Raw genomic sequence first — 10952 nt, 5'->3', positions numbered from 1 at the left:
TCGAGCGATGCAGTGCTCGGCTCGGCTCGCTCGGTTCGCTCGGTCAAGAGGCATCAGAGCAGCGCTGAGCAAGGCTCGGTACCTGAATTTGCCCAAATGTGCTCCACATCACCTTGTTGTGCGTCTTCAACAGCTTCAGCTGAAAGACCCACGCTGCCGCCCATCACAAGCCTGTACATCCCGCAACAGTCGTCTGCGCCAGCACTTTGCGCTGCGGCTCTCACACATCGGTGACGCGACTCGGTCGATCGTGTGCTTGGCAACACTTGCTCTTTTTGTAACTCTACATCTCGCATCAATCATTACCGTCATGCATCACTCTGGATGCTTAAAAACAGCACTTGGCTGACACGAGTGGCACATGCCCGACTCAACAGCCACGTTCAGCTGAGCCGGCGTGTCACACTTTCAAACCAGAACGCATGTTGACGCACTCGAGATCGACCGCACGGCGTGCAATCGACGAGTTCGCCATGTGGAGTGGCACGTTGCAGACATGCTCATTCTGACATTCACCATTCGTCGACGCAGATCCACTCGAGAGTGCACATCCGCTATGCACTACATACCGAGTAGCCACGGAACAGTGACGCGTGCGCGTTTCTGTGCACGTCAAACCGCACGGTGGCACTCATCGCTATGATGCGCCGAACCGTCTGTGATCCTCCATAACCCGATAGACGTCAGCAGACGTAACAACCCTAAGCGAGTGCACCACGCGACAAGCGACAAGCGACAAGCGACAAGCGACAAGCGACAAGCACGACCCCATCTGCACCTGCAAGACTCGTAACTGCGACGCCAACTACATACCAGAGCGTCAAGCTGCCTGCTCTCTCGATGCGTATCTGCATCATACTGACATGATCTCCTAACGCCAGCATTCCGCCCTCACTCAGACTCAACCAGACGAGTCCAGCCTATGCATACCAGCTGCGCCAACCAGTCGCCGCTCTGCCCGAGTAGCTCACTCACCAAAACCCCAGCTCGACCATACTCAGCTCGACCACCACAGCGCCAAGCTCGTCATGATAATCGACCAACCACTCACGACTGCTGCATGTCAAACCTACATACTGTACAAAGAAACACCTATGAAATGCTGACGAAGAACGGCTTTTCCGCATCCGTCCTCGGCGTAGACTCGTGCGCCAACCTGACAAGAGGATCGTTGATCGCAACCCTGATCCTCTCAGCCGTCGCGGGTGCCACCAGATGGAAACCATCCTTGCTTCCATCTCCACCATACTGCGCTCTAGCCGCTCCAATCGCATGACGCAGCGCAAAGAACACCGAGCTGCCCAAGAACAACGGTGGTTCGCCGATGCCCTTACTACTCTGAATTGTACCTAGGTGCTTATTATGCTTGGCCACCTTGGCGTCATTCGCATCTTGGACCTTGAGGAACGACACGCGCATGTCCGTAGGCGTATCCAGGAACGCCGGGATCTTGTAGTTACCCGGCCCACGCGTCGCAAGCTGTCCGTTGTTCAAATACAGCGTTTCCTCCATTGTGAAGAGACCAAATCCTTGCGTGAAAGCCCCTTCGATCTGACCCACGTCGATCGAAGGGTTGATCGATCGACCAATATCCATGTGGACGTCCGCACGCACGATACGGTGATCGCCCGTGATCGTGTCCAATTCCACCTCCGAGATCGCCACGCCCTGAGTAAAGTAGTAGAACGGCGTACCTGTGCCGTTGGTCCAATTGTACCCGATTCCCGGTGTGCGGTAATGACCAATCGCAGACAGCTGTACGCGATTAAAGTAGGCGGCGTGAATAGCATCCTTCCACGCCTCCACGCCTGCCAAGCCTTTGGCAGCAGCATCCGCGCGGAATGGAGCGATGGACTCGTTAATCTGCACACACGCATCCTTGAGCGCCATTCCGTTGAGATCAGACGAAGCCGATGCAGCGGTAGCCGACGTGTTGGACGCCTGTGACGTGTTGGTCTCGGTCAGATGTACCATTGAGACGGGAATCTCGAGCTCCGTAGCCACCACCTGCGCCATCTTAGTATGCAAGCCTTGACCCATCTCGGTTCCACCGTGAGAAAAGAGGACACTGCCATCGTGATGATACACGTGCACCACACCGTACGCCTGATTCAGGAAAATCGCGGTGAATGAAATACCGAACTTGGTCGGGATCATAGCAATACCTCTCTTCTTGTATCGGTGCGTCGAGTTGAACTCGTCCACCGCTCTACTCCTCGCCTCCAAGTCACCAGACGATTTCAACTGTTCCCAAAGCGTGGGCACGTTCCAATCGATCAGCTTTTGCCGGAAGTGCGTCTTGTCGTTCTCCTTGTACAGATTCATTTCGCGCATTGTCTCGGGTCGCATCCCAATCACCGCTGCCGCTTTGCTGACAAAGTCTTCGGTGAAAAACATGCCTTGAGGACCACCAAATCCTCTAAACGCCGTATTGGACATGGTGTTGGTCTTGCAGATGAATCCCTCGACGTGGATATGAGGGATGTTGTAGCAGTTGTCGATGTGGAACATGGCACGCTCGAGCACTGCCTGCGAAAGGTCTTGACTCCAGCCACCATTGTTGTACACCTTGGCGTCCAGACGCTCGAGCTTTCCGGAAGAGTTGAAGCCGAGTTTCCACTTGCACAGGAAAGGATGTCGCTGACCGGTGGTGAGCATGTCTTCGTCACGGTCCAGCATAACACGCACGGGACGTCCGAGTTTCTTGGCTGCCAACGTGAGCGGTGCTGCAAATGCGATCGTACGCGATTCCTTTCCACCAAAGCCTCCACCCATTCGCTTGACACGCGTCACCACACGGTTGTTCGGGATACCCAGAATCGAGGCGCAAAAGATTTGCGTCTCCGAGGGGTTCTGCGTCGAAGAAATCACCTCGATCTCGGAATCTTCTTTGCCTGGAATCACCAGACATGCGTTCGTCTCGAGGTAGAAATGCTCTTGGCCTCCCATACGTGTCTCGCCTTCGAGTACATGATCGTACTGCGACCAGCTTTCTTCCGAAGAGTCTCCGTGATGGATGACGGGACGAGGCTTGAAGAAGCTTCCGGCCGCAATCGCCTCTTCGATCGTCAAGATGTGCGGCAAGTCTTGGTACTCGATCTTGACCTTGTGTGCTGCAGCTTGGGCATGGCGTTTGGTATCGGCGACAATGAGACCGATAATCTGACCCACAGTGTAGACTTTATCTTCGGCAAAGAACGTCTCATCCATGGACGGCGGGTTCCAGATGTTGCTACCACCTTCGGGAATGTCCTTGTAGGTGATAAAGTCGACGACACCGGGCATCTGAAGCGCCTCGCTCGCATCAACCTTCTTCAGTACGGCATGGGCACGCTGAGACAGGACAAAGCCGGCATGAAGCTCGTTGGCGACGGGAGGCAGATCGTCAATGTAGACGGCTTCACCCGTCACCTGCTTCATGGCCGAGAGATGTGGAATCGAGTCGCCGACAGGCTGTTTGATGGCGACGTTCTCGAGATCTTGCTGTCCAGTAGTGGTAGGTCGTTCTACAGTGCTGGTCGCAAGCTCCTCGAGGTCCGGCAGCAACTCGAGAGCCGTTGCCAGCTTCGGCAGACCGAGACGAGGCGCCGCAAGACCCCAGAAGCGGGTCAGGAAACCGAGTGCAAGCGTCTTGCGGAAAATGGGCATGCCACCAGGCACACCATACGAAAGTGGGAAGTCCTGCTTTGCCAAAATCTGCAATGCTTCGGCTAGGGTCTCTGGGGCGCTAAACTGCCTGCCCTGCAGAAACCTTTGCACTTCTACACTCTGCATGGTAGTTGGGCCCATACCGCCAAATGCCAGTGTCGCATCAATAATTTTGTCCTCGCGAACAGAGACTCGAAGACAGGCATTGACGATGGCAATGTCATCATCCTTGCGCTTCGACTGCTTGAAGGCCTGAACCACGCTGCCAGCGTCATCGGACCAAGGAACAAAGAGCTTGGTGATGACGGCGCCTGCAGGCAAAGCAGTCTTGCGGTAGCCCAGAAAGAAACTGCGCATGTTGACGCTCTTCTCTTGAGACGAAGTAGTGTCGACATAGAAGAGCTCGGCACCGGTAGCCACCCAGACAGGGTTGAGATCTGAGATGGGTGACGCCGTGGCAATGTTACCCGCCAGGGTTGCCACATTTCGGATCTGGTTCGAGGCAAAGTAGGCGAGGTTGTCGAGGATGGAACGCTTGACCTGCTGAGCATAGGCTGAGGAGGGACGTTCGGCCTTGAGCTGGCGGACGAGGTCGGTCAGACTCAGATTAGCGCCGACGGTGATACCACGCTCATCCGAGCGATAGAAGGCAAGGTCCTTGATGTGGTCCGAGACAAAGATCGAGACACTGTACTTGAGATGCTTGAACTTGACCTCGATACCAGTTTCGGTGTTACCACTGCGAATTTTTCCGCCAGCATCGAGACCGTAGAGCTTCATGCAGTCAATGAGCGATTGGAGAGAGCCCGGTCGAAGCCATACCTGTCGTGTCGAGTCGGATTTTGCTGCAACGGTCTCGCTCTCACTCTCGCTCTCGAGATCGTCCAACTGTGGGGGCTGCTCGATAAAGACGAGGTCTTGCGAGTCAAACGTGTCCTTGGCGAGGTAGGAAGGGAAGATGAGCTCGGAGGCCGCATCGTAGGGTTTGAATTGGGTAGGGTCAAGCACCTTCTGAATCGCATGTGCGGTGGTGGAGATGCCTGGGGCAGTGGAAGTTGTGCTGGGTGTGCAGCCTTTGGACTTGCCGTTGACCATGCAGCAGTCGGCGCCCTTGGCACAGGGTGTTCTTGTGATGAGATCGGCCTCGGGAGGCGTTGTAGGCTCTGCGTCGTCCGAGTCATCGCTGTAGACGTTGCTTGAGGAGGAGCTCGAGCCGATTTTGGTGCTTTTGACGGTAGCAAAGGACTTGGCAGCATCAAGAATGGGACGATAACCTGTGCAGCGGCAGAGACAGCCATCGAGTGAATGCTCGATGTCTTGTTCGGTAAGGTGGCCATAGCCGTTTCGAACGGTAGCATAGAGCGACATGACGATACCAGGAGTGCAGAAACCGCATTGCGAGCCAAACAGCTTTCCGATGCGCTCTTGGATCGGATGAGGGTTGGACGACGAGCCGATGCCTTCTACTGTGAGGACGTGGCAGCCATGCACTGCGACGAGTGGGAGCAAGCATGCATTGACCGACTTGTATCTGTATGGAGCTTTGGAGGACGAGGAAGATGACGAGGTGGCAAGATGGGTGTCGTACTTGCCAACAACGACAGTACAGGCACCACAGCCGCCTTCACCGCATCCGAGTTTGGTTCCGGTGAAGCCTTTGCTTCTAATGAATTCGAGGAGCGTAAGGTCAAGATCATCACCTTTGGCTGGGGAAAGCTGGAAGCGGATGTTGTTGACGGTGAAGACGAGTTTGGAGGCGGTTTGGGTGAATTGGCTAGGCAGTTTGAAGCCATCAACGACCGTAGTCGTTGGTGCGGGTACTGGCATCTTGGCGTGATGATTAGATGCGATGGTCAGGAGAATCGTTGGAGGGTTTTGTCGTGTTTTAGGAGTGCAAGCTGTCCATAAACACGAAGAAGGAAAGAGGTAGTGGCAGGGATTGAGCGATGACTGGTTTGTCGGAATGCAGCTTCGAAGGAAGGGTTGATGGATGAGGAGATGAAGGGCTAGATATGAAGGAAAGCAGACAGAGCGATCAGGATAAGCAGTCGTGCATGCCAAAGAACGGTCAGGGCAGGGCAAGGCAAGGCAAGGCGGAGAGGACTAGATAAGGTTGCTATCCAAGCTGTCTATCTTGCGTGGTTGGAAAGCAATCACGAATATATACCATGAATCCATCGTGATTCACTCGCGACTACCCAAACCACATTCACTAAGCAGCTTGCACACGCAGACTCGTCGTATCTGTGCGAGCCACGAGCCGATAAGTTAAGTATACCGTTTGCGTTATTAATCTTGCCACCCCGTACCGCAACGCACGACTCACGGTCGTGCCTGTGCCTCGCTGCTCACGGCTGTCCAGCTTATCTCTCTGAGGCTATATTACTGCCAAATAAGGCGCGCGACCTGGAGTCGCCTAGGCAAATAACGTTAACTCACGCTCAACACGCAAATTCCGGCAGCTCGGCCAAGTCCGAAATCACGACTCGCTAGTCGATCTGTAGCTCCCTTCTCTACCAGCTCTCCTGCTTACGCCTGCGACTCACAACTGTTTTGGTTCACTTTCGATTCTCCAAACTCCTGTCAGCAATCTCATCGAACTCTTGAATTCGCATTACCCAGCGAAAGTCGAGATGAACAGTTGTGAATGCCAAGGCAAGCCAGCAAGCTAGCAAGCTATCAGTCACGAGTATGGGCAATCGTCAATAAGCGTGGGGTTCGCGCTTCAGTGGCCGATGTTGCCCTTTTTTGTATCGTTGTAATCATCGATTTACTGTGCCCAATCAGCCGGCCAGCTTTAGCAAGCTCGACGTGCGACGTTCGAATTGACACATCCAATTTCCACCCGTGACCACGCACCGCGCATGCTGCATTTTTCGGAGAAGGCCGAGCGAGCTTTTCTTTTTCTTGGCCAGCAACAACGTATCGCAGCCCATCGGCACTCGTGACTCTCAATATAAGTAACTGTGACTGTGACCTAAGTTAGTATTCGTGATTGAGCCTGTCGGAAACCCGTATGACATGAAATTCCCAGCCAGGAAGCAAACATGCACTCAGGACAGCGCAGAACATGAGACCGATAGCATTCACGATTGCGGTTTATTCGTGAGTGTCACACAGATGAATGTCTACATAAAACAAGGCAACCCGTGACTACACAACCAATCACGAATCCTTTTCGACTAGAGCGTGAATAGGAAACGCAGGTCAGACACGCTCAGTCGACCCATCGCACCATCATCCTTGCCAATCGCTGCCTCGATCATTGCGCTCTTCTTGTTCTGCAGCTCAATGATTCGCGACTCGATGCTGTTCTCAATCACCATGCGCTTCACAATGATCGGTCGATGTTGACCAAGACGGTGGATGCGGTCCATCGCCTGCACCTCCACCGACGGGTTCCACCACGGGTCCATCAGGTAAACACGCGATGCCTCGGTCAAGTTGAGCGCTACACCCCCTGCCTTGAGCGACACCAAAAACACCGTCACACCCGGGTTCTCCATAAAGTGCTTGATCGTGCGGTTGCGCGCCTCGGGCGACATGTTGCCCTCCAATCGGCAGATTTGGAAGCCCGCGCGCTGAAGACGGAACGCGATCAGGTCCAGAAAGTTGACAAACTGCGAAAACACGAGCGATTTGATCGTCTTGTCGTCGCTTCGTAATTGCGTCAGCTCCTCGACTAGCGCCTCGATCTTGGTGCTCGATCGCCACTTGTCCATGTCCAGACGCGACAAGATGCCTTGACGACCACTGTCATTCATGCGGATCGAGCTCTGCGGCGGTTCCAACGCCTCAGCTTCCAAATCGATCGACAGCGTGGCGTGGCAGTATGGGCAGTCGGGCACCATGCCGGGCACAAGCTCCGAGTCGAGGTACTGTCGCACACACTCGCGACAGAAGATATGCTTGCATCGCGACATGATGGCATCCTCGGCCTCATCGGTGCATATTCGGCAGACGTGGATCTCGCTCTGGTCCTCGCCCAATAGCTTCGAGGCAAGTCCTGTCTTGGATCGCAGCACCAGATCCGGGTGGTTGGCCAGCTGCCTCATGCGCGTCAGCAGCGTGAAAATGTTGGAGTAATTGTTGAGGACGGTGCCCTGGTCAAGGTAGGTGCTAAACTTGCGTGTCGTGTCCGTGTACAACGACGTGTAGAGGTCTTCTTCTTCTTCGTTGAAAAGGTCGCGTCGCACCTCGATAGTGCGTGGAGGCAAACCCATGTCATCGGCACGCTCCAGCTTGGTTCGTCTGAGCATCATTCGCTCGAGCAAAATGCGCAACCGTTGGAAGGCGTCACGACCCTCACCATGCTGAGCACCACTGCGTTGGATGGGCTTGAGGATCTCGTTGTTCCAGAAGCACGTATGGTGCATGGGCGTATGACCGCACGAGTCACAGCTTCGCTTATCGCTGAACGACCAGTGCAACGATTTGCAAGTGCACTTTTTGCAAAAGTAATAGGCAAACGGATCGCCGCCAAGAAAGCGGATCATCGAGTACAGCTCGCCGACACGATTTTGCAGCGGAGTACCGCTGAGACACCATCGGAAGTCGCCCTGCAATGCAAACGCGCCTTTAGCTGTGTTGGTGGAGCGTTCCTTGATGTTGTGCGCCTCGTCAAGTATGATGCGGCGCCAGTGGACGGCATGCAGCGCCGACCTTTCCTTGAGAATCTCGTTCTTGCGACGGAAACCCGATTCTTGCTTGCGAAAGCTGCTCTCGAGCACAGCGTAGCTGGTAAGGACGACGTCGGCCGCTTTGAGCTCCTTCAAGTCTTGCGTGCGGTTGGCACCGTGCCACATGAGCACCTTGAGCTTGGGCTCGGTATACTGCTCGATCTCGTTGCGCCACTGCATGATGGCGACCGTAGGCGCGACGACGAGACACGGCTTCTTGCGGTCCGAGAGCATGAGGCTGATCATCTGGATGGTCTTTCCCATGCCCATCTCGTCGGCAAGCATGCCTCCCTTCCAGGTGGCCTGCTCCTGTCGCGTCATCCAGTTCAGACCTTCGCGCTGGAATGGAAGTAGCTTGATGTTGAGGCCGGGAGGCTGCTCGGCTTCTTCGGGCGTGATAACAGCGACAGTCCTTTCCAGGTCCTTCCACACATTTTCGAGCTGACGATGGTGCTTTACGAGTGCGACAAAGTTTTTGTCGTACTGCGTACGAGCATCCCTCTTCTTGAGACGTGCCTGGTGCTTTTCGCTGCGCAAGCGAGCACTGCGCTGTTTGGCTGTCTCGTACTCTACCTCTTCGGCGTAAAAGTTGTTGCCGGTGCGAGGATGGAAATCTGCGTCGTCGTCCGTTGTGGCGGTATCCGCGTTAAAGTCGCTCTTCTCAAGAGTAGCCAAGTTGCTCGGGCCAGCCTCAGCAGTGGCGAAATTTCTTCCCGTCTCAACAGGCCACTTTTTCTTAGAACACAGGGGCTCATCGTCGCTGCTGAGACTGTTGAAGGAGGAACGGTCCTCATTGTACTTGCCTTCACTTTCTGCCTCCTCGTCGAGATACAGCTGGTCATCTGCGTAACTGTCAAAAAATGACTTGGACGCTTTGACGGCTAGGGCCGCGCTACGGCGAGGCGGACGACGGGAACGGGAAGTTGCAAAGTCATCAACGCTCTCCTCTGCGATGATGGATTCCGGTCTAGGTTCGGCCTTGGCTTTGGCTTTCTTCTTGCCCTTGCTTCGAGAGGTGCTGCCGCCGGCTTCTACTCTGTCAAGTGCTGAAGATGGAGTTGATGGTCCTGGCTCGGTGACGAGAAGGCCCTCATCTTGATCTTCTTTACTCCAACCTTTTGTTACCATATTGGACGCAGCCTGAACCCGCGCCGATGCTCGTTTGAGTAGAGACTTATCGTCGACATCTACCTTGCGAGTTTTGGAAGGAGTTGGAGCCGACGCCCTTGGAGCTCTGCGCTTTCGTGAGTCACTTGCAGGAGTTATGGGAGCAGGTGATGTATTGGTCTTGGTTTGCGTCTTGATAGAAGCAGATCTACTTGTCCGACGAGCACGGAGAGTAGAGGTGCGTGAACCAGGCTTAGACTCGTCGGGTGCGGTGTCATTCTTGGTACCGTCCTGTTTGTCATCATCGCCTGCGGTCGAGGTGTCAGGAGTGTGGCTGCCAGAAGCATAAGTGGAGTTGGTGCGCGAAGATGGTGCGGTACCTAAAGAGCTGATGGCTGAAGCAGCACGTGAGCTTGCAGCCCTGCGTTGGATAGACGAGATGAGGACGGGAGACTCTGGTGTTGCGACTACCACCTTCTCATCTTCAGATGAGATGACAATCACCTCATCCACCTTCGGAGTGGCGGACACCGACTGACGAGTAGAGCGGCGAGGAGGCATGGCGCAGCCTATATCAGTGGCCAGCGGGAAGCCGGCTACGATGAGGATGTAGAGGAGGCAAAAAGGAGGGTGATGAAGGACAATGCGGTTGACTGTCTACAAAGGACCAGATGAGAAGAAAAGTTTTGACGGAAGAGCACTTGAACTGAAGGAAGCGCAGAGTGGCAGCGCTGCTCAACCCGTCAACGACCAAACATACAGGGGGGAATGGCGGCTCAGACTAGTGTCTTTGGGAAGGTGAAACAGAGCAAGTGAGACACTCGCGCCGAAATGAAAGACAGGAAAGGACAGCTTCACGTCGAGACTGAGAGACAGTCTTGTTGACAACAGCTTCGATAGAGAGTGGGTGAGGCAAATGGAAGGAGTGGCAAGAGGTGCTGGAAGGTGAGAAGGAAAAAGTCTCGAGCTGAAAGTGTTGGTTGACCGACTCAGCCAAAAGTTTCGCCACCGGCTTTGAGACACAGACTACAGACGAATCACGAATCACGAATCACGAATCACGATTGAATTTTGAATAGCCGTCTCAGTTGTGAGTGTTGCATTTGTCAGAAACTGAGCCTCAAGCCCACGCAACTGCACTGCACAATCGTATCCTCTCAATCACGAATGCCTGCATGCAGCTATACATGTCCTCCTCCGCAATCACGAATCTCGCGTAGAGCCGGGCAAAAAGAGATAATCACGAATCGTGAATCACGAATGTTATCTCTGCCTTTCCTGAGCCTCCCTTTTTGGTACCGAATATAATTGTCTATTTTCACTTTACGCGTCGCCAACGTTTTGGTGAGTTTGGTCTTTTCCACATTTTTTTTCTCGCGCGTTTCTTCTGTGTTACTCGTGACTGTACTGTACTGTACTGTACTGTACTGTAGAAATCAACGCTATCGCTATTGACCAGATCATGTATAATATAAGCAGCGTCCACATACGACACTTTCTCTCGACGTTGACTTCACC

At 54.1% G+C, this 10952-nt stretch overlaps 2 protein-coding genes across 2 annotated transcripts; both read right to left on the bottom strand.

Annotated features, from left to right (window-relative positions):
- Nucleotides 1-1092: 1092 nt before the first annotated feature.
- On the bottom strand, nucleotides 1093-5475 carry UMAG_03264 (putative xanthine dehydrogenase; the record flags this gene model as incomplete). Its single annotated transcript, XM_011391378.1, has 1 exon — nucleotides 1093-5475. One exon carries the CDS (start codon nucleotides 5473-5475, stop codon nucleotides 1093-1095), a length of 4383 nt encoding a protein of 1460 aa, XP_011389680.1.
- A 1355-nt stretch (nucleotides 5476-6830) lies between these two features.
- On the bottom strand, nucleotides 6831-9995 carry UMAG_03263 (putative nucleotide excision repair protein; the record flags this gene model as incomplete). The annotated part of the gene is made up of 1 exon (XM_011391377.1): nucleotides 6831-9995. One exon carries the CDS (start codon nucleotides 9993-9995, stop codon nucleotides 6831-6833), a length of 3165 nt encoding a protein of 1054 aa, XP_011389679.1.
- Nucleotides 9996-10952: the final 957 nt, after the last annotated feature.

Source organism: Mycosarcoma maydis, chromosome 8 (genome assembly GCF_000328475.2).
Source record: "Mycosarcoma maydis chromosome 8, whole genome shotgun sequence".
In the NCBI taxonomy this organism is placed as follows: domain Eukaryota; kingdom Fungi; phylum Basidiomycota; class Ustilaginomycetes; order Ustilaginales; genus Mycosarcoma; species Mycosarcoma maydis.
The sequence above is the reverse complement of the archived record's forward strand: the minus strand, read 5'-3'. Positions and strand labels throughout refer to the sequence as shown.